The 25,987-nt window shown below is 39.7% G+C and overlaps 1 protein-coding gene across 4 annotated transcripts in view; it reads right to left on the bottom strand.

Annotated features, from left to right (window-relative positions):
- Positions 1–25,987, bottom strand: part of si:dkey-71h2.2 (low density lipoprotein receptor adapter protein 1) — a 109,490-nt gene that overhangs the window by 7,324 nt on the left and 76,179 nt on the right. The window contains exons 5-9 of one of the 4 annotated variants that reach the window (XM_059981639.1): positions 21,025–21,097; positions 10,537–10,617; positions 10,294–10,424; positions 6,250–6,284; positions 667–700 (exon numbers count right to left, since the gene is read on the bottom strand). In XM_059981639.1, coding sequence (XP_059837622.1) covers positions 667–700; positions 6,250–6,284; positions 10,294–10,424; positions 10,537–10,617; positions 21,025–21,097 — 354 coding nt within the window. Of the gene's footprint in view, positions 1–666; positions 701–6,249; positions 6,285–10,293; positions 10,425–10,529; positions 10,618–21,024; positions 21,098–25,987 lie in introns of all 4 variants that reach the window. The other 3 variants (XM_059981641.1, XM_059981640.1, XM_059981638.1) reach the window with 3 other exon arrangements.

Genomic DNA, 25,987 nt, shown 5'->3' with positions numbered 1-25,987 from the left:
GCTGCCTGAACAAACACAGCCTCAGCAAGGAAAGCAACTACCAGGTCTTACCAGGGAGACACTTGAGGACTTTTGAACCAGACAATGTTACCTGCTGTTTTATTTATACCCCAAATATATAAAAGCATGATGTATTTTTCAATTTGGAGAGAAATTTTCAACCAGGTCTCCCCTGCATCTTTGCTTTAGCGTAAAAAAGACCTGGTGCATTCTGAGCTTTGAAGTTGCAATACTGTAGTGGTATCTACATTTACATTTTGCCATTTACACCACTAGGGGTCAGATTTCAACTGGCTGCTGAGCAAACTTTCATAACTTGATTTGACAATCTGAAAATTAGATGAAGTATCTGTGTCGAGCTTTTCATGTCAAGGCATATCTCAAAAGCTTTAGAAGCACACATTTTCATTCTGCAAAAATTATTTGACTCTAACAATTCAAGTCTCTTGCTTTAACTGATAATTTGCATAAATTGTAGTTTTCACACTTTGCTGATTTCACACTCCATTGACAGATGGATCAGATTGATGGCAAAATTTTAAAACGAGTGTGGGAAATGTGATCTTAAAGCAGTAAACACCTTCGTATGAACACAAACGTAATTGTTTCTACGGATCTAATCATTATTCACTGAAACTGAAAACGTTTAGGAATCAGAAAAGGTACCTGTGATTGGCTTGGCTCAACTGCATCCACAATGCTGCTTGTAAAATTGAAAAATATATATCATACCTCACAAACTTCATTCACTGGCTAACTTTTAGAGGGAAAATCTTTTTGGCTTCTTTACTCAGGTAAACATAAATTTCATACAATATTCAGGTCTATTTAGGCATGTATTTTTATACTGTTACCACTTGGGACAAATCAGAAAGATTATCAGACATGTGAAGACATACCAAGGAAGAAAACTTACTAAATACTTTCAACTCTATTGTTCCACATTCTTAAATCAGTTAAAATATTTTTGATTATATTAATCAGAAATTTAAGTGCCTAATGTTAACAAAATCTTAATGACAGAAATGCAATATTAAGGAAAGTGACAGGGTATTATTAGTGTATTAATCTTCCTGCGCAATATCCAAGGACTTATTACTGGTTTTGGATGCACAGTCCAGTTTTCAATAATGGCAAACAATTCCTTGGGCATGAAAGCCTCCAATCTCCTCAACCATTTTTGAGCAAGAGAAATATTAAATAGCAAGCTAGGAAACAGGCAGGAGCAAGGATCTTCAAGTTGGTTGCCAGTTGACGTTGCTGCAGATGAGATTAGATATCTTCTAAAGAAATGCCAAATGTGTGATGGTTCATCTGATGAGTGCATTTTATTTTTCTTCCAGTTGTAGGATTGGTTCAAGATTCATCAAATCCATTGGTCTAAGAACCAACATAATGTAGCTTCTAACCTGATGGCATGAGCATAGATTTCTACAACTTCTGGTAATTTCCCTTCCCCCCACCCCTTTCCACTTTTTCATTTCTCCACTCTGGACTCTTACTACTCTCCTCAGCTCCCTATCACTGCCCCTCCTCCTTCCCTTTCTCCCATGATCTATTCTCCTCTCCTGTTGGATTCCTGCACTTTGCCTTATCTACTTGCCCCACTTCTTATTTCATCCCCCCCTCCCCAACCCACCTGGCTTCACCTACCACCTAGCTTGTCCACCTCCCCCCTCGTCCCTCACCTTCTCATTCTGGCTTCTTCCCCCATCAGTCTTGATGAAGGGTCTAAACCCTTGACTGTTAATTCATTTCCACAGACACTGCCCGACCTGCTGAGTACTGCCACCCACCATTTTGTGTTGTTTCTCTGGATTTTCAGCATCTACAGAATCTCTCATGTTTTATGTTTCACTACTAAAAATAATTCTGTGTTAACTATGATATTCATGGTTGTGCATATATTCAGAAATGTAATAAGGCAAGAAGACCGTACATGGTTAGTGCGACACATGGGGTTCCAGAGTTCAATACCGGTCCCGTGCTGTAATGATTCTCTATACATCCTCCCTGTGGAATGCTTGAGTTTTCTCAGGGTCCTTTAGTTTTGTTCCATGGTACAAAGGCGTACCGGGTAGGTTAATTGGTCATTGTAAATCGTCCTGTGATTGGGTTAACTTTCATTGGGTTTGTCAGGGGTTGCTGGGCTAGCATGGGTAAAAGGGCCAGAAGGGCCTACACCACACTGTTTCACTAAATAAATACATACACATGGGATCTGGAGATAAAACATCTGGTGAAATAGTGACAATTAACACTGGCACACCTTAACCCACTGCTCTACTCTCTCTACACCCAATACCATGGGGCTAGGCACAGCTCAAATGCAATCTATAAATTTGCTGACGATATAACCATTGTTGGCAGAATTTCAGATGGTGACGAGAGGGCATACAGGAAAGAGATATATCAGCTAGTTGAGTGGCATCGCAGCAACAACCTTGCACTCAATGTCAGTAAGGTCAAAGAACTGATTGTGGATTTCAGAAAGGGTAGGATGAGGGAACACACACCAGTCCTCATAGAGGGATCAGAGGTGGAAAGAGTGGGTAATCTCAGTATCTCTGAGGATAGATTTCTTTAGGAGTTTGAAGAGATTTTGCATCTCACCAAAAGCACTCGCCAATTTCCACAGATGTACCATGGAGAGCTTTCTATTTGGCTGCATCATCATCAAAGCTGCAGAGAGTTGTAAACTTAGTCAGCTCCTTCACGGCCACTAGCCTCTGTAGTACCCGGAACATCTCGAAGGAGCGATGCCTCAAAAGACGGTGTCGATCATTAAAAATTCCCATCACCCAGGTCATGCCTTGTTCTCACTGCTAATATCTGGAAGGAAGTACAGAAGCGTGAAGGAACACACTCACTGATTCAGGAACACTTTCCTGACTGTGCCATCTGATCTCTGAATGGACACTGAAACCATGAACATACCTCACTTTTTTTTTTGTTTCAGTTTTTGCACTACTTATTTTATATGTATATGTAATGCCCTGGTTCATAATTTTACTGCTACGCTGTATGTATTGCATTTGGCAGTTCTGTTAGAGCAGCTTGTTTTCAGCTTGCTCCGGTTTTTGTTGAAGTTAAGAGATGAGGAGAAATGTGAGCCATCCAATTAGGATAGTCAAATTAAGGGGAGCTTTATCGTGGTGAAGGATAATAAGGTTGGTCTTGGGGTTTTTGGTCGGCAGGAGATGAAGAGAGAAGATTCTGGGGAGAACCGCTCGTAGCATCTGATCTAGTGGGAGAGCCATTTGTTCGAGATGGATTGCGAGCGACATTCGGAAGGCTTTCACGTTGACCGAGGGCCCAGTGCGTGGGTGACAGAGAAGTTCAAGATGAGCTCCAACTTGTGCACATTTGACTCTTTAATTAGAATGAGCCCCTTTCTTTTTGTTATTCTTTACTAACCATTTAGTTAAGATTCATAAACGTAATCCCTTTCATCGTATGCAGTGTACTGTCTGTTATTTCGTGGCACTAATTTGTAACAGGGTAGCAAATGACATAGCGTCCACACAAACTGAGGTTTGGGGTGGGATGAGCTGTCTCAATCTCACGAGTTTGGCGGGACTTGAGAGCATCTTCCCTAGACTTGTGTAGCCAAGGAAACCAGGGTGTTTCAGATATATTGTACTAAATTCAGTTTTTTCTACTATTGGGTATTGCATTGTAGTTCTGCAGAAAAATCAACAAATTTCACGACATAGGCCAATGATATAAACCTAATTCTGATTCTTGTAATATTTAAAATACTGCTTAATGTTGAGTCTATTAGAAATGATTAGAATATACTCATCAAAATAATAGCAATCGAGAATACGATTAAAATGCTCTGGTGCATAACTACAATTTAAATATCAAGATAAAAAATGCTTTAATTGGCCATTGAGTTCCCTCTGCTTTAGGATTTTCCCACAGTTAAACTATATGGGATCCAGCAGAATCTGTAAATAAAACTTCCTTTACCTGCAGTGAAGAGTTGCAACTTATTAGAGATATGATGAACTTCAGTGAAAAAGCCACTGTGCTATGATGCTAAAGCATGTCAGTAAAGTCTTGCATTAGCTAATCTAGAACACACGGAAAAAATCTTAACTACTGCATTGGCAATTGGCCTCCATGGTTTGATACCAAATTGGAGTTCTCGCTTCTGAATAATAACAGTGACTCATGGTGCAAAGAAGTAAGGGATTAAAGGTTAAGTTTTTTTATGCAGAGAGTGGTGAGTGTGTAGATTGGGTTTCTGGTGACAGTGGTGGAGGCAGAATGGATGGACTCCTGGACAGGTATATGAAGCTCAGAAAAATAGAGGGCTACGGGTAACCCTAGGTAATTTCTCAGGTAAGGACATGTTCGGCACAGCTTTGCTGTTGGCTTTTTTAGATTACTATGTTACCTATTACCATGGAATTTACTCTTAAAATCAGCATCTTGATAAGAGTTTAAAAGCTGACTAACAAGCAAAAGCAGCTGAAATAAATGGGTTCAGCAGTGAATCCGAACTGAATTTTTTTTATCTTGCTTCTCAGAGCTAATATTGTATTGCAGACAATAAAAGTCCATTCCCACACTGCATGCTTACGATGCTCAAGGAATTAAGTTTAGCCCATGGTTCCAATCTTATTTTATACATAAAGGTCATGGAACTTAACACAATTCTTGATGAGGTTTGTTCTCTAAAATTATTTGACAAATCTGCACTCTATAAAATTACATTGTTTTCATCTGGCTTTTTGTTTCAGAATATATGTACAACCATGAATATCAAAATTGATAAAATTATTTTAGTAGAATTAAATTCATTCTTGTACCAATGGATTTGATGGATATACAAAGCCAGACCTACAACTGGAAGGAAAATAAATTGCAGTCACCAAAAGAAAGTAGCGCATATTCAGCAATTGTATTTTTAAAAACTTCCAAATAGGTAAATCATACAGAAATGAAAATAACACAGATAATTTTGTTTTTGAAGACTGAAAGCCACTTTTTTTGCCAGGGGTTGCCAGTGAGCATTGGAAGATACCTTTTAAAAGCACTAGATTCTTTTTTAGCTTCTAATTAGTTTAAGGTTTCATCTACTAAGAAAACTGTTCCTTGTACCCGAGCACTACTCACATCCAGTTACCCTGTGAATACAACATAAACCGCACCATAAAAACCACACATCACAGTAGTCAGGACATGGACTGATGACATGTCACACACTTGAAATAAATAATGTTTATCTCAAATGCAAAGGCCTTAAATTGAAACTCACATTAAAGAGTGAAAAAAATTGTCAGTTCTGGGAAAATTATGGTTTCTTCAATGATGCTGCTTCCATCAAATTCACTAATCATTGCACAATGTCCACTTGTGTCTCCACAGCAAATGAAGTTCTCCATGTCTGAATGCAACAAATCTGGACAACACTAGGCTGTCATGTTTATGGCATCAATGTGACGTCTGGAATCTATCTGCCCACCCTTGACATTCAATGGTTCTTCCAATGTCTAGTTATCATCAACATCCCACCCATCACCATCGTACAGATGCTCAACTGGACCCGGCCACATAAATACTGTGGCTGCAACTACCAGGACAGAGGCAACCAACTCCTAAAACTCTGGAGGATTCTACCATTGATAAGGCACTTTGGAAGCATAATGGAAAAGTCTCCATCTGGATGAGTGCAGCTCCAACACATGGGTAGAGAATAAAGGAGCCTGCTTGATTGATGACCCAATGGCCACCTCAAATGTTCATTCTCTCCATAAGAGATATGCGGTGGCTGGAGTGCTTACCATTTACAAAATCTACTGCATTTACTCAGCTTGACTACTCCAAGAGCATCTTTGGAATCAGACAGCCCTACCACTACGGATGATCGGGGCGTTACTTGCCCTCCAAGCTGCACTCCAACGTGCTCTAGAAATATCTCATTGGCCCTTCATTGCTGCTGTATTTAAATCCTGGAAATCATTCCCCGACAGCACTGTAGGACTGCAGCAGTTCAAGATGGTTCATCACCACCTTCTCGAGATTAAGTGCTGGAGTTGGCAGCAATACCCAGATCCCAAAATATGAATTAAAAAAGAAAATGACAACAATGGAGATCAGATGAATGCTTCACAATATGGAGCTTATTAATATGCATTAAACGTACTGAAGCTAAGTAGCCAGTAATAATATTTAAACGAGGAGATTTAATTTGGGTTGTGTATCACCACTAAGATATTAGATTCTCCAACTGCTTACCTTGAAAAGGCATCATCAAGACCGTCGTCCTCTTCCTGCAAAGTAAACGTAAGGAATTTTATTACTATTACCCAATGGCCCCATGCAGTATCACTGAAATTACAGCACATCGTATCACTGTTACAGTAATATTTAGTCAGCTTTTCTCGTGCTTTTTGCCATATCTTAACAATGAAGAAAAGTTACAGCAGCCTTCTATCCCCCATCCTAACCAGCACTTTGAATGCAACAGAAGATTATTAACTGGGATAAATGTTAAAACTTCAATTTGCAGCAATAATTCGTTTCTGCATTTTGCTTAAAACCGGAATTGATTTTCTGTACTGGATTCAAAATCAAGTCCATGAAATTGGTAACCCTAATAGCTTTGCAGTCACTCACAAATCTCCACATCTTAGTTACATATAGTTACAGCTCACAGAAAAAGTGCAAGGGTTTGCATAATTGAAAAATCACAGCTGGAAATCTGAAGTAAACAGAACTTTATGGAAATACTCAGCAAATTAGGCAATTTCAATGAAATGAGAAACCAATTTAATGTTTCAGATCCAAAACTCTTCCTCAGAACTGGAAAGAGAAGGAAAAAAAATGGGGGTTTTAAATGGGAGAAAAGAACAGAACAAGGGAGGAAAAAATATCATAGTGTAGCGGTGTGCTACACGCAGCGCTAAAATTACGACACGGAGTCGGTAACTGCAGTCGAAGGAAAAACTTTATTCGAAAACTTCAGCCTCACTTTTAAGCCTCTGTCAACCGGCCCCCCATGGCGAAGAGGCTCCAAAGCTCTGTGCTCGCAAACCCCCGTAGGCTATCTAATTGAGAGTCGGTTCGGATACGCTAGGAAATGAGTCGCCACAATAGCACGAAGCCAGGTGAATTGGGTTAAGATTATTTCTTTTTCTATTTTACTAAAGCAACCAACTAACCTACTTGGCCTCACCTTATCACAGATACTTCCTTGGTCCTTTTCAGCAATTTACCTTTTCAGCAATTTAAAAAGACATTTTTTTTGAGTCTCTTTCCTAATTCTGACTTAAATCTCAGATTTAAAATGTTAACTCTGATTCTCTTTCCACAGGTACCACCTCATTTTCTGCGTGTTTTCAATGCTTTTTGTTCTCGTTTCGGCATAATTAAAGCCATGTTGAAAATGATAGGTTTGACAATTAACCAAATATATGTGTACCACATAGGGATTTCAACTCAAATTGAAGTTGAATAGGTATGTCAGGTGTTAAACTCTGAGAGCTTATTTTTGTTGTTTTACTTGCTCATCCATCATATAAATTATTTATTGTGGAAATGGGCACAGAATTCCCTATACAGATGGTAAAATGAAGATTTTAAAGCTTTTACAGATATTACGCAAATTGATGGAAAGAAGTTATTTTTACTGGTTTGTGTACTCAGTGAATGAATGTGAAAATTAGAATCTATTGAACAATTTCTTAAATCTGATGTTGATAATTTTTTTGCTGTGAATGTTTTCTGGGAAACAGAAAAACTGAGTACATAGAGTTCAATCACAGAAACACTGAGACAATCTATGACTCCTCAAGGTCTCAGATTTACCTATATATGAAAAATCATAAAAACACCAACTGTGACTCCAGCTCAGATTGGAAAAAATGCACTGTATAAGTAAATTTTTAGATATTTTCAAGAAGAAAAAATATTACAAATAAATAATAGCCACGCTTTGTTGTTTCTAATGTGAAATCATTATAAAAATCATTACCAATTTGCCAAACTTTAACCAAGATTTTTAATTTCAGAGTATAAATTGGTGTAAACCTGTATAATTTTGAAGCACCTTCAGGGAAAAAAAACTCAGGGAAGGAAAGGCAGAGCAATTTTCATAAATCCAGGAGCAAACAACCTTAATTACTTTCTTCAACAGGGCTCAGAGCACAGATACTACAAATCCCTGGCCCAGAGCAAGAATGGGAAACAATACTATACTGATGTCAATGGTTAAAGTTCACATCATCCCATCATTTATTATGTCACAAGAAGAATACAGAAAGTAATGTGTTTCAAATACAAACTATCCAGACTAATAAACCAACCAACTAAACATGATGACCTAATTACAAGAATGCTTAAAATTACCCCAAATATATCATTTATTTGCACAATTCAGATTTTTCTTGTTTTAACTTTTTGGTGGATTGATTTTAAAGAAGTACGGCCACAGTCAGGTAGAAAAGCACCAAATAAATAACTCTTCTGTCTACCTGTCAGCAAAAAATAGCCTTTGGCAAACAACATACGTCTGAATTCTAATGACTCCAGCAGAAATGGGGTAATAGGAGATCAGAAAAATAAAGTTAGAAGAATAGAAATCAGCAGTGAAGTTTTTAAGCACAATAGGGGGAAACATGAGGCAAGTTTAATGTGCACTGCTGTATTAATTTTTAATTTGCACACTATGAATTCTGGTCACATTAGCAACCATCATAGGAGATGGAGTCAACATCAGCATGTGAATCTTTTAGTTGGAGCTAAAAATAATTACTTAACTACATCCAATGTTCACTTTCAGTTTACTGTGTCATGCCAATCAAGCAGTGATCCCAGCACAGAAGTGTTCATGGGAAACAACAGTATCCCTTGGGGTCGGGGGGGAGGTGGTGGGTAGATTCAGTGTCCAGATGGAAGCTGGATCTCTCACTGAAGGCGATCGCCAGTCCTGCCCCCGATATGCAGCAAGTACAGAAAAGACAAAAGATATAAAGGGAGAAAACAAAGCAAATAAGTAAAGGCATCTCAGAGAGTGAAATTTGAATGTTTGTTAATTTTTTTAAAAAATACTCACTGGCATGATAATTGATCTACTTAAATTCACACCCAGAAAAATGCACCACTGAATACACAAAACAAAACATGAAGACAGATGTTAAAGGCAATCAAAATTTTGCGGTACCACTTAGCCACCAGTGGCCAGATATTAACTAAATAATTAATGATAGAAATAACAGACTCATAATGTGCACTCATAAAACTTTCTGGATTTAGGGAGGTGAAATGTGATATACAGTACATGTTGATTCAGGTGCTCAAATGTAAATTGGTCACTGACAATAATATTAATTTCATGGTCATTTTTTTCTGCAAGTCCAATTAATTCAGTTTCCTATATTTGTTCTAAGATCAGAGCATCCATTAATTTATTCTAATTTAATGACTTATTACATAAATCTGTAGAATTAGGCTGACATGCTTTAGCTCCTTTGAAAGTGAAATAATCACAAAGCTAAATGGGAAGTTCCAGCTGTGCCTACTTGTATTTTCTTTTAATTTAACATCACCTCAGTGTGATTTTGACCTGATGAGGTCTTACCTAGCTTTAGGGCTTTCATGGTACACAAAAAAAAGAGTGCACAGGAATCACCAGTTTATCCAAATGACCATCTGGCAGTCTGAGACTAGTCAGAGCCAAATCCTGAATGTCTGATAAGCTTCTCTCCAGTCAGACAATATTTGACATTGATAAACCAAGGCAAGCCCGAAAGCTAGACAAATGGTTCCCCGGCACAAAGGCAATGTCAATTCTCTTGCTAAACCTAACAACAAAATCAAAATTATAAATGTATTGCAAATTAGCTATGTTGCTTATATAAGTATAGATGACAACAGAGCTCTAAACAGGGAAATTCTGCAGGTGCTGGAAATCCAAAGCAACACACAAAACGCTGGCCCTGAGGAAAGGTCCTGGCCTGAAACGTCAATTGTTTATTCTTTTCCATAGATGCAGCCTGACCTGCTGAGTTCCTCCAGCATTTTGTGTGTATTACATTGGACAATGGAGATTGTTTATCACAGATACAACATTCCTTCCATCCACCCCCCCGCCCCACCACTGACCCCAGCAGGCTACGATGCAATCTCAGCTTGGTTGTGTTAAAATAGGAAGGAGATTCATTATGTTTTTCTAATATGCAGCATTTCAGTCCTCATTTTTTTGTGTGTGATTTAATAAACTTCTATTGAAAACAAACAATAGGAAAAAATAAAATTACAAAAAACAATATTACAACGTACCCAAGAGAGTGCGTGTGAAGGAGATCCACAGGATGGACTGCTTTGCCTTGTGATATCGAAATGAATTTCGGCTTGTGAAATAAATGGATTCTGGACTTGGTTTACTGTATGATCCTTTGCTGTGGTTGCATCTGAAAAATAGAAAAACAACATAGTTTTGTCAATAATAACTATTTTCACATTAATCCTTTGCTATAAATAAGATGTATAGTGACTATTAAAGATTGGATGCTTACTCTTTACCTGGCTCTACATATCGTGTTGCTCCATTAAGGGCTGCGGGTTCAGGACTGTTACATATTTCACGAGTCTTTTTACATTTTTCTGGAAGCACAAAGTGAACCACAAGCAGAGTCATAGAATTATACAGCACGGAAAAGGGTTCTTCTGCCCACCAAGTCTGTGACAACCACCAAACACCTAGTTACGATAATTCTGCTCGAATCTTGTTCTCTTCTCTCCACGTTTCCATGAACTCTTAGCCCAGCTTCAGTCTCTGTCACTCATATGGACACGAGGAACACTTCACAAAGGGCAAGCGTGGCTTTGGAATGTGCGAGAAAATCAGAGAACCTCGGGGATACCCACACTGTCAGGGGAAGAATGTTCAATGCCATACAGGCAGCTTTAGAACTGAATTTAGGGTACTGGCACTACAAGGCAGCAGTGCCACCTGCTATGCCACTGTGCTCTCCAAATACTATTCACTCTCCTACCGCAGACATTACTCCTTTCTTCAAAACTACAATCCCAATCACTAGTTCCATTTTATAACCAGATCCATTCTCTTCACCAAGCAACTACCTTCATGAATAGAAAACACTTAATTTTGCACAGGAACCTGTTCAGGTCTGTCCAAAAATCCTGTCTGATGATGTTGTTTTGCTGTGCATCTCTTTTTCAGAGCTTTAAGTATTCAAAGTTCAAAAGTTTGAAGTAAATTTATCATCAAAATACATGTCACCATAGACAACCCTGACATACCTTTTCTTGCAGGAAAGCACAGCAAATTCAATGCCACCGTTACTGCTATACAATTGCTATACAGAATAGAGGGACATCCATTTAAAATGGAGATGAGGAATTTCTTTAGCCAGAGAGTTGTGATTCTGTGGAATTCTTTGCCACAGGCAAGTGTGGAAGCCAAGTCTTAATGTATATTTAAGGCAGAGGTTGAGAGATTCTTCAAAGGTCACCGCACAAAAGGGATATGTGGAGAAGGCAGGAGATTGGGGCTGAGAGAAAAATTGGATCAGCCATGATGAAAAGACAGAGCAGATTCAAGGGCCAAATGGCCTAAGTCTGCTCCCGTATCTTATGGTTGTATGGTCAGGACTTGAGTGGAGAAAGGCTGTCTCCGTCAGCAGATCTCTGTTTTTACTGACTAATCTCAGCAGTGTTATTCTACACTTGAGAATGTACATGATCTGTTGATGTGAAAGGAACTGAGATCTGGAATTGGCAGCTACGGGATTCACAATCATTTTCTGTTTGAGTTTTAACTTGAGATTTTGTTTGGCATTACATAGGTTTCAATTAGAAAAATTAAGTACACTGATTATTGATTAAACCATCTGGCATTTCAACTTTGCGCCAGTTAACAGTCATTAATACATATTCTTTGGTCTTCAGAGGACAATACTTGAAAGAACGACAAATCCAATTCCTGCTGAAAATAACTCCCAGGCTAGCAAGCTCACCAGCAATCAGCTCCCTGTTATGTTAACTCAGTGTAGGTCTGAACCTGCAACATTAGTAAACTGTAAGTGGATCAATACCTGTCTAACACGCTCAGTTAAAACACGATCCTCATCTTCTACTGACTCACAAGCCACACAAGCACATTGGGCACCTATTCTCAAAGTCTGCTCTTCCTTGGACCAGTTCTACAAATAACATCCAGTACTCCGATCCTAATTATCTCTGTTGTGTCAGTAGGCAGAGGGGATGATGTGGCCCTGTGTGTAAGAAATAATATTAAATCATTGGAAACAGATGACATAGGATTGGAAGGTGTAGAGTCTCTATGGGTTGAGTTAAGAAAAGGCAAGGGTAAAAGGATCCTAATGGCAGTTGTATACAGGCCTCAAACAGCAGCCGGGATGTGGATGATAAATTACAACGGGGATAGAAAAGGTGTGTCAGAAAGGCAAAATGTCATGATAAACGTTGGGGATTTTAACATGAAAGTGGATTGGAAAAACTGGGTCAGTACTGGACCTCAAGAGAGAGAATTTGTAGAATGTCTAAGGGACGGCTTTTTAGAACAGCTTGATGTTGAGGCCACTAGGGGATCGGCTGTGCCGGATTGGGCACTGGCAACGATCCAGAGGTGATAAGAGAGCTTAAGGTTAAGGAACCCTTAGGGAACAGTGATCACAATATGATCGAGTTTACATTGAAATTTGAAAGGGAAAAGATAAAATCCAATTTGTCTCAGTATTTCAGTGGAATAAAGGAAATTACAATGGCATGAGATGGTAACTGGCTAAAGTTGACTGGAAAGGGATATTTTCAGGGAGGACAGCAGAGCAGCAATGGCTTGAGTTTCTGCAAAAAGTGAGGGAAGTGCAGGACAGATATATTCCAAATAAGAAGAAATTTTCAAAGGGAAGAAGAACACTACCATTGCTGACAAGTGAAGTCAGAGCCAAAGTAAAAGCAAAAGAGAGGGCATACAAGGAAGCCAGAGCTAGTGGGAAGATAGAGGATTGGGGAGCTAAGAAGGTCATTCAGAAGGAAAAGATGAATTATGAGAAGAAGCTGGCGACTAATATCAAAGAAGATACTAAAAGCTTTTTTAAGTATATAAAAGGTAGATCAAGGGTAGATATAGGACCAATACAAAATGATGCTGGAGATATTGTAATGAGAGATGCAGAGATGGCAGAGGAACTGAATGTGTATTTTGCATCAGTCTTCACAGTGTAAGGCGTCTGCTGTAAACATTCAAGAGGTCAGGGAAGTGAAGTTTGTGCTGTGAAAATTACAACTGAGAAGGTGCTCAGGAAGCTTAATGGTCTGAGGGTGGATAAATCTCCTGGACCTGATGGAATGCACCCTTGGATTCTGAAGGAAGTAGCTGGAGAGATTGCGGAGGCATTAACAATGATCTTTAAAGAATCGATAGGACTCTGGCATTGTACCAGATGACTGGAAAATTGCAAATGTTACTCTGCCTCTTAAGAAGGGTGGCAGGCAGCAGAAACTACAGATCTGTTAGCCTGATATCAGTTGTTGGGAAGTTGTTGGACTCGATTGTTCGGGGTGAGGTTACGGAATACCTGGAAGCACATGACAAGATAGGCCAAAACCAGCATGATTTCCTGCTAGGAAAATCCTGCCTGACAAACCTACTGCAATTCTTTGAGGAAATTACAAGCAGGGTAGACAAAGGAGATGCAGTAGACATGGTGTGCTTGGATTTTCAGAAGGCCTTTGACAAGGTGCCGCACATGAGGCTGCTTAGCAAGATAAGAGCCCATGGAATTACAGTGAAGTTACTAGCATGGGTGGAGCATTGGCTGGTCGGCAGAAAACAGAGAGTGGGAATAAAGGGATCCTATTCTGGCTGGCTGCTGGTTACCAGTGGAGTTCCACAGGGGTCAGTGTTGGGACTGCTGCTTTTTACAATGTATGTTAATGTTTTTGACTACAGTATTAATAGATCTGTGGCTAAATATGCCAATGATACAAAGATAGGTGGAGGAGCGGGTAGCGTTGAGGAAACAGCCTGTAGAGAGACTTAGGGGAAAGGACAAAGAAGTGACAAATGAAATACAGTGTTGGAAAGTGTATGGTCATGTTGGAAGAAATAAACAAACAGACATTTAGGTAGATGGGGAGAGAATTCAAAATGCAGAGGAGCGAAAGGACTTGGGAGTCCTTGTGCAAGATACCCTAAAGGTTAATCTCCGGGCTGAATTGGTTGTGAAGAAGGCGAATGCAATGTTGGCATTCATCTCTAGAGGTATAGAATATAAGAGCAGGGATGTGATGTTGAGACTCTATAAGGCACTCGTGAGACCACTCTTGGAGTATTGTGTGCAGTTTTGGGCTCCTTATTTTAGAAAGGATATGCTGACAATGGAGAGGGTTCAGAGAAGATTCACAAGAATGATTCCAGGAATTAAGGGGTTGCCATATGAGGGAAGTCTACAGCTCTTGAGCTGTATTCCCTGGAGTTCAGGAGAATGAGGGGGAATCTCATAGAAACATTCTATATGTTAAAAGGTGCGAACAGATTAGATATGGCAAAGTTATTTTCCACTGTAAGGGATTCTAGGAAAAGAGGGCATGACTTCAGGATTTAAGGATCCTTTTAGAACTGAGATGCAAAGAAATTACTTTAGTCAGAGGGTGGTACATCTGTGGAATTTGTTACCATGAGCAGCTGTGGAGGCTGAGTCTTCGGGTGCATTTAAGGCAGAGATAGATAGGTTCTAGATTAGCCAGGGCATCAAAGGGTATGGGGTGAATACAGGGGAGTGGGGATGACTGGAAGAATTGGATCAGCCCATGATTGAATGGTGGAGCAGACTCGATGGGCCAAAAGGCCTATTTCTGCTCCTATATCTTTTGGTCTTATTGGTATCCCATGTCTGCTGAGCTGTGTCACGTAAAGGATTAGCAGACAAACAGAGGAAAAGATTCAAAGATGTGCTCAAAGATTCCTTTTAAAAAATGCAACATTCTCACTGACCCTTGGGAAAGAGCATTCAGGACAGCAGCAACTTCATGCCCCTGATGTACACATCTCACTAGGCATAACCTGCCATACCTGTGGAAAAGTTTCCACTTTTTATGTTGGTCTCCTCAGTTATTCCCAAATCGTCAGAACTAAAGTGGAAACGAATCGTTGACCCTAAGAGACTACCCAAGTAGAAAGAACTCTGACTTTCCACTTGGAATCTGCTTCCCAGCTGGTGAATGGTAGTGTAGGGCCAATTTGAGCAAAAGTAGTATTTAGAAGCATGCAAAACCACTCAAAAGCTTGTAATAAAAAATATTCTTGAAAATATACAATCAAAAATACACTGAACAATTAAAATCAATTAAACTTAATTGAATCAAAATAACAGGAAATCAGCTTTTATTGCCCCTCTCTCTACCTCACTTTCTCCTTTGAAGTCAACCTACTGACACAGGATATGCCAGGTCAACCAGTTACAAATTCAACTGGCATATTTTGCAGCTCAAATTCTGTGAAATCTGCAGAAGCTTACACTTATCCACCACAGGGGAAGGCAGCTACCCAGAAAATGCTGACAGCTAAGTGTCAGCTCTATTTAGAGAGTTGTCCCCAAATTTCCACTCAATTATGTTAACAAAAGCTGCCAGTTCCAACCAGATCTGCTGGCGTTTCGGCAGAAGATCAAGGCCAAAGCAAAAATCATGTTCCTGGCGATCTTGCCTTGTTCTAACAATCCTTCCTTCAAAGAAAGAACACTGAAACTCGACACAGTATTTGAGATGTGGCCTCACCAATTCCATGTATAACTGAAGCATGATTCTGTTACTTACATATTTAATTATCCATCAGTAAGTGATAACCATCTGCCTTCTTCAGAACTTTCCCAACTTTGTGTCATCAGCAATTACAGTAATTAAAACATCGATGCCTTTGTCAGTCATTTCATATAAAATTTAAAAAGTAGTGACTCCAGCCCTGATGCCTGTGGTATATTCATTATATTTCTGCCCCCCCCCCCAAAAAGTAAGCATATGGTGAGCCACTCTTTCCTATAAGCCAGCCAATCTTACATTTGTGCCCAATGTTACCTCCTATTCGATGAGCCTTTATATTCCACTATACCCTTTAATGGAGCACCTTATCAAATGCCTTCTGGATATTATACAACTACTAGTCACCCTTTATTCCAAACCCCCGTTATTTCTTCAAAGAACTCTGGACATGTACCAGACTGGATTTATACTGCTCCAGCACTTGTATTCACCATTAACAGTTAGAAGCTTTAGTGAGGGTGTTTGGCCATGGAAATGGGAGGCCCTCTGCCTGTGTTTCCCCGAATCACCATGGCTGATCGATTTTCAAAACAACTGCTCTAGTTACTGTGAAGACACTTCCGTAAGGTTCCTGCCTGCCTCCCAGGATTCCGAGCAGCAATGGTGTAGAAGCTCAACTTTCAGGAGACAGCTGCTATCAAAATCACACGGGTTGCGTTTTAACATCCCAGTGAGAGGAAGAAACAGGCGATAAGTTTTAATGAGAGATTTTAATCATTTTGCCTTTTCCTGTTTCGAGGTATTGCTCGGTGGCCTCCTCTTGGCCTCAGGGTGGAGGAGCTATACCTTATAATCCGTCTGGGTAGGGTTAGCCTGATGGCGTGAATATCAATTTCTCCTTCCTACACCCTACTTCCTCTATTCCGCACTCTGACCTTTCACTTCTTCTCGCTTGCATATTACTTCCCCCTGGGCCACTCCTCCTCCCTTTCTCCCATGGTCCACTCTCCTCTCCTATCAGATTCCTTCTTCTCCAGCCATTGGCCTTTCCACCATCTGACTTCACCAATCACCTTCCAGCAAGCCTTCTTCCCTCACCCCACCTTTTTATTCAGATATCCTCCTCCTTCCTTCTCAGTTCTGAAGAAGGGTCTTGGCCCAAAAGGTTGACTGTTTACTCTTTTCCATAGATTCTGCAGACCTGCTGAGTTCCTCCAGCGTGTTGCTTACAATTTAATGATGTAGTGATTTTATATTTGCACATTCATATTTAACACATCAAACACACTTGAAATATAAATTCTAGGAATATAACTGATTTCTTTTCAATAAATCTCCATTAGATGTTGCAAAATTTTAAAGCTTTGTATCTGAACTTGGAAGTAGAATCAGTGTCGTACTAACATTAAGCCATGTGGAAATTAATTCACAATAATTGAAGGGAAAGACAGAGAAGGAAAAATGGGGAAAAAGTAAATGAAGAAAGGCAGGCTTGGATTCTTCACATGCAATTAAATGCTTTTGAAATGTAGTACACAACGTTTCAAACCCATGACATCTGTCTTATACATTACACTGTGATTAAATATTAGGGTCTCGCAACTTCATCCATTATTTAACAAAAGATGTCTGAAATGCATTCTATCTAAAGCAGCAGAGACTGATCTACATAAAGAACCCATTCAAATGGTGCTAGAGAGCTCTCTAGCATGTGATTTATTCTCAGTATTAGCTGAAATTAAGCACTCAGAAGTAGAAGGCTTCAGCAAATGATTTCAGATAAATTGTGGTCCGTGATGGCATATCCTGCAAAAGAGCAGCAGCTCAGGACGTGATGCTTGCTATCTCGTGCCAGAAAGTACTTCCATTAATTGCTTCGTTTTATATTAAACGATTACATTCTCCTTCAAATATACCTGCTTCACCACTTCACCGCCAAGCAAATTCTCCGATCACCCAGGACATGCCCTCTTCTCATTGCTAGACATCAGGAAGGAGGTACAGCAGCCTAAAGGCACACACCCAATGGTGCAGAAACAGCTTCTGCCCCTCTGCCATCCGATTTCTGAATGGACATTGAACCTATGAACACTACCTCACTACATTTTTTATTTTAACACTACCTCTTTAATTTAACTTGTATGTGTATGTATATACAGTACACACACACACACACACACACGCATACATATATGTTATATACATACACACATACTTTTCTCTATTATTATGTATTGCATTGTTCTTTTGCTGCAAAAACAACAAATTGCAATTCGCCTATCGACACTATAGGTCAATGGCAGATGTATTTCAATGGCTTTCCACACAGCTTTAAACCACCTGGACAACACAAACACTTATGCCAGGATGCTTTCTATCGACTATAGCTCGGCATTTAATACCATCATTCACACAATCCTGATTGAGAAGTTGCAGAACCTGGGCCTCTGTACCTCCCTCTGCAATTGGAACCTTGACTTCCTAACCAGAAGACCACGATCTGTGTGGATTGGTGATAGTATCTCCTCTTGCTGACAATCAACACTAATGCACCTCAGAGTGTGTGCTTAGCCCACTGCTCTACTCTCTGTATACCCGATTGTGTAGTTAGGCGTAGCTCAAATACCATCTATAAATTTGCTGACGATACAACCATTGCTGGTAGAATCTCAGGTAGTGACAAGAGGGCGTACAGGAATGAGATATGCCAACTAGTGGAGTGGTGCCGCAGCAACAACCTGGCACTCAGTGTCAGTAAGATGAAAGAGCCGACTGTGGACTTCCGGAAGGGTAAGACGAAAGAACACATAACAATCATTATAGGGGGATCAGAAGTGGTGACAGTGAGCAGTTCCAAGTTCCTGGGTGTCAAGATCTCTGAGGATCTAATCTGGTCCCAACATATCGATGCAGTTATAAAGTAGGTAAGTCAGCAACTATACTTTATTAGGAGTTTGAAGAGATTTGGCATTCAACAAATACACTCAAAAACTTCTATAGATGTACGTGGAGAGCATTCTGACAGGCTGCAACACTGTCTGGTATGGAAGGGCTACCGCACAAGACCGTAAAGAGTTGCAGAAGGTTGTTAAATCTAGACAGCTCCATCTTGGGTACTAGCCTACAAAGTACCCAGGACCTCTTCAGGGAGCGGTGTCTCAGAAAGGCAGCGTCCATTATTAAGGACCTCCATCACCCAGGGCATGCACTTTTCTCACAGTTACCATCAGGTAAGAGATACAGAAGCCTGAAGGCACACACTCCGATTCAGGACCAGCTTCTTCCCCTCTGCCATCGAATTCCTAAATGGACATTGAACCCTTGGACACTACTTAATTTGCTTTAAATATACAGAATTTCTGTTTTTTGCATGTTTTTTTAATCTATTCAATGTACGTAATTGATTTACTTGTTTATTTATTATTATTATTATTATTATTAATTTATTTATTTTCTCTTCTATATTATGTATTGCATTGAACTGCTGCTGCTAAGTTAACAAATTTTACGTCACACACTGGTGACAAGAAACCTGATTCTGAATCTGAAAACATTTCTTGATATATGCTGGTCATATTAAACCTGATTCTGATTCTAACTCAGGTCTTTGCTCGTCCAGTTACAATATTGGCCTCATCAAGACAGACAAAAATAATTTATGTGGCTCACCTTCTAATTTAATTTTCCTGGGAAAATACGTAGCTCTTCACTTTCAACACCATTTGAGAGCACGGAGAAGATTATCAATTCATTCATCAAAGCATATTAGAGGATATCAGTCAAAAAACATTGACCCTCCATCAAACAGTCCACAACTGTGGAATACTTCCTTGTGACAATGAAGGTTTCAGTTTAAATTGGATTATGTGCACCACTTATTGTACCTCCCAAAGAAGCAGCGATCAATGGTGAAATTTATCATCGTTTGTAGTGATCGGGAAGCCTTTGGTTGTTTGAGGAAAACAATGCATGGAGATCAAGACCATAAACCTGACAAAGGCCCAGGGCTACTGGGCAGCTGTGATTCCCACCCTCTGTATACTTCCTACAGCAGGTATTTCGAGGTACAGAATAGATAGCACCAAAGATGTTGTCTGTTGTTTCCTCCACATGCACAGATAAGATAAACAAATCAACATCAGTATTTATATCCTTTCCCAAGTCAACACTCCAGCACTGAGGTCCCATTTACTTCCCAGTTCATGCTCCGTCATGGCAAGGGATAGCAGGTGAACTAATTAAAAAAAACAAGGAAGTTCTCAGTATTTTCTTGGAAAAAAAAAGCAACATTCTCACTGACTCCTAGGAAAATCTGGCCCTTGATAACTCAAAATGGCAAAGCAGCTTTCAGAGCCATGAGCTAATGTACTGGCATCACACAGAAGCCTGGCATCATTGGTGTAAGATCCAACCCACCCACCTACTTAGCCACAGGTGCTCCAGTCCCACCCATGACAGAGTCTGCAAGTCTCACATTGATCTCATTAGCCACCTCAGAAACCCATAACTGGAATGAAGGCAAGGCCCTTTCCACCTGAGCGGCCGCCTATGAAGAAGGTAAGCCATCCATCATGTTTTATTATAGTCGAAGAAGAACGGTTTGTTGGGTTTCTATTAGTAAACCTAATTCTGCAAAAACCTCATTCTCCAGTTTTTTTTCAAGTAATTATCTAATTCTCACAGAAGAATTGGCATTTGCAACAAAAGGGCTAGGCAGGCCTGAATTCTCATCTCCCATTTTTGACGGCAGCTGCAGATCATGTTATCTCTCCTCTCATTCACCATCTTCTTTATGCTGATTGTACTCTTCCCAGGGCTCACCTAACCTACCTAAAGGCAAGTGGCAATGTGACAGGTGACCTTTATTGGAGATTCACTATCTGACAAGAGAGGAAAGGCACTGCAAAATAGGAGATACTACCTGTTTCTTATCGGTTTGACATGGGGGACATTTGAATTACTTTGTTTATAGAGCTTGCCCACAGTGAGAGGGTGTTCTATGATCCTGTCATAGCAGAAAGAACTACATGATCTGTTCAATCAATAACTAATCCAGTATGCCCACAAATGGACCAATGTAGGAGTTAACTCTATAAAATTTAGAGATGTCTACCGGGGTTTGTTCATCATGCTAATATTAATATAATTGCATTTACCCATTTCTCATCAAAAATTCTTGTACATATTCATTACTTTGTGTACTTTCTGTATAAAACATTGTTACACAACTTGAACCTCATTCAAAAACATTATATTTGTGCTTACCCTCTTGTGCTATCTCCCAAAGGTCAAACGCAACTCTGAAGGCCTGAGCAACTGTTAAGGTCACAGCTTGTGCCTGTGTCGGGGAAAAACTAACAATCATTAAGAAACAGTGTCATGCCTCAACAGATCAGATCAAATTTTGTTTGGGTTAAATAACTATAAGCACCAATATTCTAAAATGACCCAATGACCAATCACTGTTTCTATGTCTTATAAAGTAATAAACCAAGTTGAGAACAGTGTGTCACAATGATTGGACAAGATAGAGGCAGGAAATATGTTCCAGATGCTGGGAGAGTCCAGTACCAGAGGGCATGGTTTGAGAATAAGGGGTAGGTCATTTAGGACAGAGTTAAGGAAAAACTTCTTCTCCCAGAGAGTTGTGGGGGTCTGGAATGTACAGCCTCGGAAGGCAGTGGAGGCCAGTTCTCTGGATGCTTTCAAGAAGGAGCTAGATAGGTATCTCATGGATAGGGGAATCAAGGGATAAGGGGACAAGGCAGGAACCGGGTATTGATAGTAGATGATCAGTCATGATCTCAGAATGACAGTGCAGGCTCGAAGGGCCGAATGGTCTACTTCTGCACCTATTGTCTATTAATGTATTTTCTATTACAAAGACAGTTATAAATTAGGCCTATGGAATATAACGGAGATAGAAAAGACTGCAGATACTGGGATATGAAGCCTAAGAAAAAGTGCCGGAGGAGCTTGTTCGGTCAAGCAGCATTTGTGAATGCATAGGAACGGCTGGCACTTTGGGCCAAGTCCAAGTGACAATAAATAAGATGCTGGAATGAATAGAGTGTCCCATCTATTCACTGCTCTGTTCTTATTGTATTAGCTTCATGTGAGAGTACAATGTTGCCAACTAATTAAATTCCTGCTTACACAATAATTATCCATTGAAAACTGTGGACTTGGCCCAAAGTGCCAGCCGTTCCTATGCATTCACAAATGCTGCTTGACCTAGCAAGCTCCTCCGGCACTTTTTCTTAGGCTCCATATCCCAGTATCTGCAGTCTTTTCTTGGCATAAATAGCAAAATTTTAATCCATTGATTCCAGCCAGGACTATACCTGCTCAAGTCTTTCTTCCATCTGTCTAAGGAATCAAGCCCACTTGCAGGGTTTCCCCTCACACCGTTAGAAGTCCTACACACCAGACTAATAAGATCCTCCAAAATCTTCCCTTTCAATTTCATTAGGGCACTTGAATAGTGATTCTGTAAATTCCTATTTAAGTTAGGGTGGAGAGGAGGGAAGAAGCTCTGAAAACAATTAGGTCCATTACAGTTTCAGGATTAGAACTCAGCATCATGGAGCTGAAATCTTAGAAATTATCCACCCTCAAGAGTTGTGGGTTTTCAGTAGTTACTTTCAAGAGTGACAATAGTTTTTTGAAGCTTGGGTTCAGGAATATGGAAATACTTTTAAGACAATGGAGGTTAATCATGCTGGATGAGTATTTATGTTTTATAATCTATTTTAGTTGGTTCAACAAACTACTAACAACAAAAAATTCCTGATACTTAATTTTCCTGATGCAGTGATTTTGGCACAGTTCTGCCTTTCTCAGTAATTTCTCTGTGCAACCAGATATGAGATGTTGAAACTAAACTGCAGAATTTCTGACAGCTTAGCCTACCTCTTGCTGGCTGGAATCAATGGATTAGAATTTTGCTATTTATGCCTGGGTAGTAAGATTTATCTGAATGAACAAAATAAAGAGAAATGGATTTCCACTTTTGTTAACATTATGGCAGTGCACAAATCATCTATTCTTCTCCTCACTCAGAATAAAGTACACAATGGAGTAAAAGTAAAGCTGAAAGCTTTTTTTCCCTCAAGTATAATGGGAATGAACTTTCTTGAATCTTTATTTGATATATCATCATAATATTGGTGGAATTATGGAATATGGAAGTATTCAGAGAGCTTACAACGAAGATTCAATATATTAAAACATGTATTATTCTTTCTGCTCTTTAGGTTTTCCACTTTTTTTCCCAACAGAAACAGCATTAATTTGTAAGATTCCCTTCATACCCCCCTCACGTCTCGGGAAGGACCTGGACTCACTGCAATTTGCCTATCACCACAATAGGTCTACAGCAGATGCGATCTCATTGGCTCTCCACATGGCCTTGGATCACCTGGACAATGCAAATACCTCTGTCAGGATGCTGTTTATTGACTATAGCTCAGCATTTAACATCATCATTTCTACAGTCCTGAACAAAAACCTACACAACCTGGGCCTCTGTAGCTCCCTCTGCAATTGGATCCTTGATTTCCTAACCAGAAGACCACAATCTGTGCAGATTGGAAATAACATCTCCACCTCACTGACAATTAACACTGGCACTCCACAGGGATACGTGCTTAGCACATTGAAACACTCTCTCTACACCCATGATTGTGTAGCTAGGCATAGCTTAAACAGCATTTATAAATTTGCTGACGATACAACCATTGTTGGCAGTATTTCAGATGGTGACAAAAGGGCACACAGCAGCGAGATATACCAGCTAGTTGAGTGGCGTCATAGCAACAACCTTGCACTCAACGTCTTCAAGACCTAAGACCGGATTGTGGACTTCAGGAAGGTTAAGATGAGGGAACACAAGCCAATCCTCAAAGAGGGATTAGAAGTGGAGAGAGTGAGCATTTTCAAGTACCTGGGTGTCAATACTTCTGAAAACCTAACCTGAACACAACATACCGATGCAGCTATAAAAAAAGGTGAGAGAGTGGCTATATTTCACTAGGAGCTGAGGAGATTTGGTTTGTCAACCAAAGCACTCAAACACTTTTACAAATGTACCATGGAGAGCATTCTGACAGGCTGCATCACCATCTGGTCAGTGGTGTGTGGTGGGGTGGGGGGGGGGGGGTGTGGTTAGTAATGAACAAGATCGAAATAAGTTGCATAAACTTGTAAAATTAGTCAGCTCCATCATGGCTACTAGCATCTGCAGTGTCCAAGACATCTTCAAGGAGTGGTGCCTTAGGAAGGCGGTGTCCATCATTAAGGATCCCCACTACCCAAGACATGCCCTCCTCACACTGTTACTGTTGGGAAGGAGGTACAGAAGCCTGAAGGCACACGGTCAGCAATTCAGGAACAGCTTCTTCCCCTCTGCAATCCGATTCCTAAATGTACATTGAACCCTTGTATACTACCTCTCTACTTTCTTTAATTTCTGTTATTTTGCACTACTTATTTTGAATTAACTATTGTGTACATATATATATATACTTAATGTAACTCAGTTTTTTCTCTGTATTTATTTATCATGTATTTCATTGTAGTGCTGCCTTAAAGTTACCAAATTTTATGTTTCATGACATATGCTGGAGATATTAAATCTGATTTGACTGCCCAGAATCCCAGACATCAATTCAATATGATCACTGTGTTTTTTCTCAGAAATTTTTTTTCTTTCGGCCCTTAATGATGTTCTTGTAAAATTCGACTGAAGTTAGTGTAATGGAGAGGGGAAGGCTTTTCTACCCATGCCAAACAAAAAAAACTTATTTGCTTATTCTCAGAATCCAGTTCTCAATCTGTCATCTTCTAGATGGCAGTAAGTGACCATTGTTTTTGGTGAAAATATATATATTTTTCACTCTCCTCTGCCAATGATCTTAAACCAATATTTCCTCTCTGCTAAGGGAAATCAATCCCTCAATTGATCTTATTTCCTTTGCTACATAAAACTTTGAGGCATACCACAATTTAAATGCCTCAACTGAATTTACCTTAGTTTTTGTTCTAAAAATTTACAAAACCAGCCTGAACAATCTCTCCTCAAAACAATAATTCTCTTACTCTAGTAACATCTGCTTATATTTCCTGTGCATTCACTGTAAGCATTTAAAACTGTCATGAAGCCTTAAGAGGTTTTACAAAGGTGAGGTTCCACCCTCAGTGTTGACTTCCATCAAAAGCTGTCAGGGTATCTCAGGGGTGGGGGTCCTGCAGTATATCAGCTCAGGCATTTGTTCTTCGCATTTTCTTTACACATCAAAGTTGTCCAATAAAAGTTACTTCCAATGTATAAGAGTGATGAGAAAACTTGCTCCCCCTTCTCACAAATGCAATGGTGAATGGCCTATTGGCTACCATGCAAGTTCATTAACTCCATATGAGAATTGTTGGCATCAACTTTTGTTCAGTTCCATCCAGTATATCCAAAATTCTTATGCCAAATCTTCCTGCAAATTGTTAGTGAGAAAGACTAAAAGCAACTTTCTCATTGCAAGTTTTTCCACAAGCTATGACTATTTTTTGAAACCAGATTTGAACGTGTTACACTGGTTAAGAATATCATTTCTACAGTTTCCTCAACTGGATCTGAATTCCTGTATATCTTTCTTAATTAATTAATTTATTTATTGAAATACAGTGTAGAATAGGACCTTCTGGCCCTTTGCGTCTGGCACTCAGCAACCCCAATTTAATCCTAGTGTAATCCTAGCGACAATTTACAATGATCAATTAAGCTACCAACTGGATGTCTTTGGACTGTGGGGGAAACCCGAAAACCAGGAAGAAATCCACACATGGTGACGGAGGAGATACAGCCCCCTTCCAGGCAGAGGTGGGAATTGAACCTGGGTCGCTGCTACTGTAAAGCCTTGTGCATTTGCTGTTTTGGGGAGAAAACTTTGAAAACTCCAAACCAAAACAAGCTCGCTTTCTAATAGTAATCTGCATCTGAATTTGCCTCTGATTCACTCTCTACATTAACATCCTCAATGTTATCTTGCCAAGTTTGACAGTATATCAGCCTTTATCATTTCATTACTTGTCAAACCCTGACACAATGCTATTTATAACCTCCATTAAACCAAGGGAACATTTATCAAAAGGAAAATAGAGACAAAGGTTTAAACAAAATTTTAAGAAGGATTTTTATCAAATATTAATTAATGAGCTTTGCAAACATTTTGCTGCA

Source organism: Hypanus sabinus, chromosome 10, assembly GCF_030144855.1.
Source record: "Hypanus sabinus isolate sHypSab1 chromosome 10, sHypSab1.hap1, whole genome shotgun sequence".
NCBI classification, from domain to species: Eukaryota; Metazoa; Chordata; class Chondrichthyes; order Myliobatiformes; family Dasyatidae; genus Hypanus; species Hypanus sabinus.
Note: the sequence above shows the minus strand (reverse complement) of the source record. Positions and strands in the feature narration are given on the sequence as shown.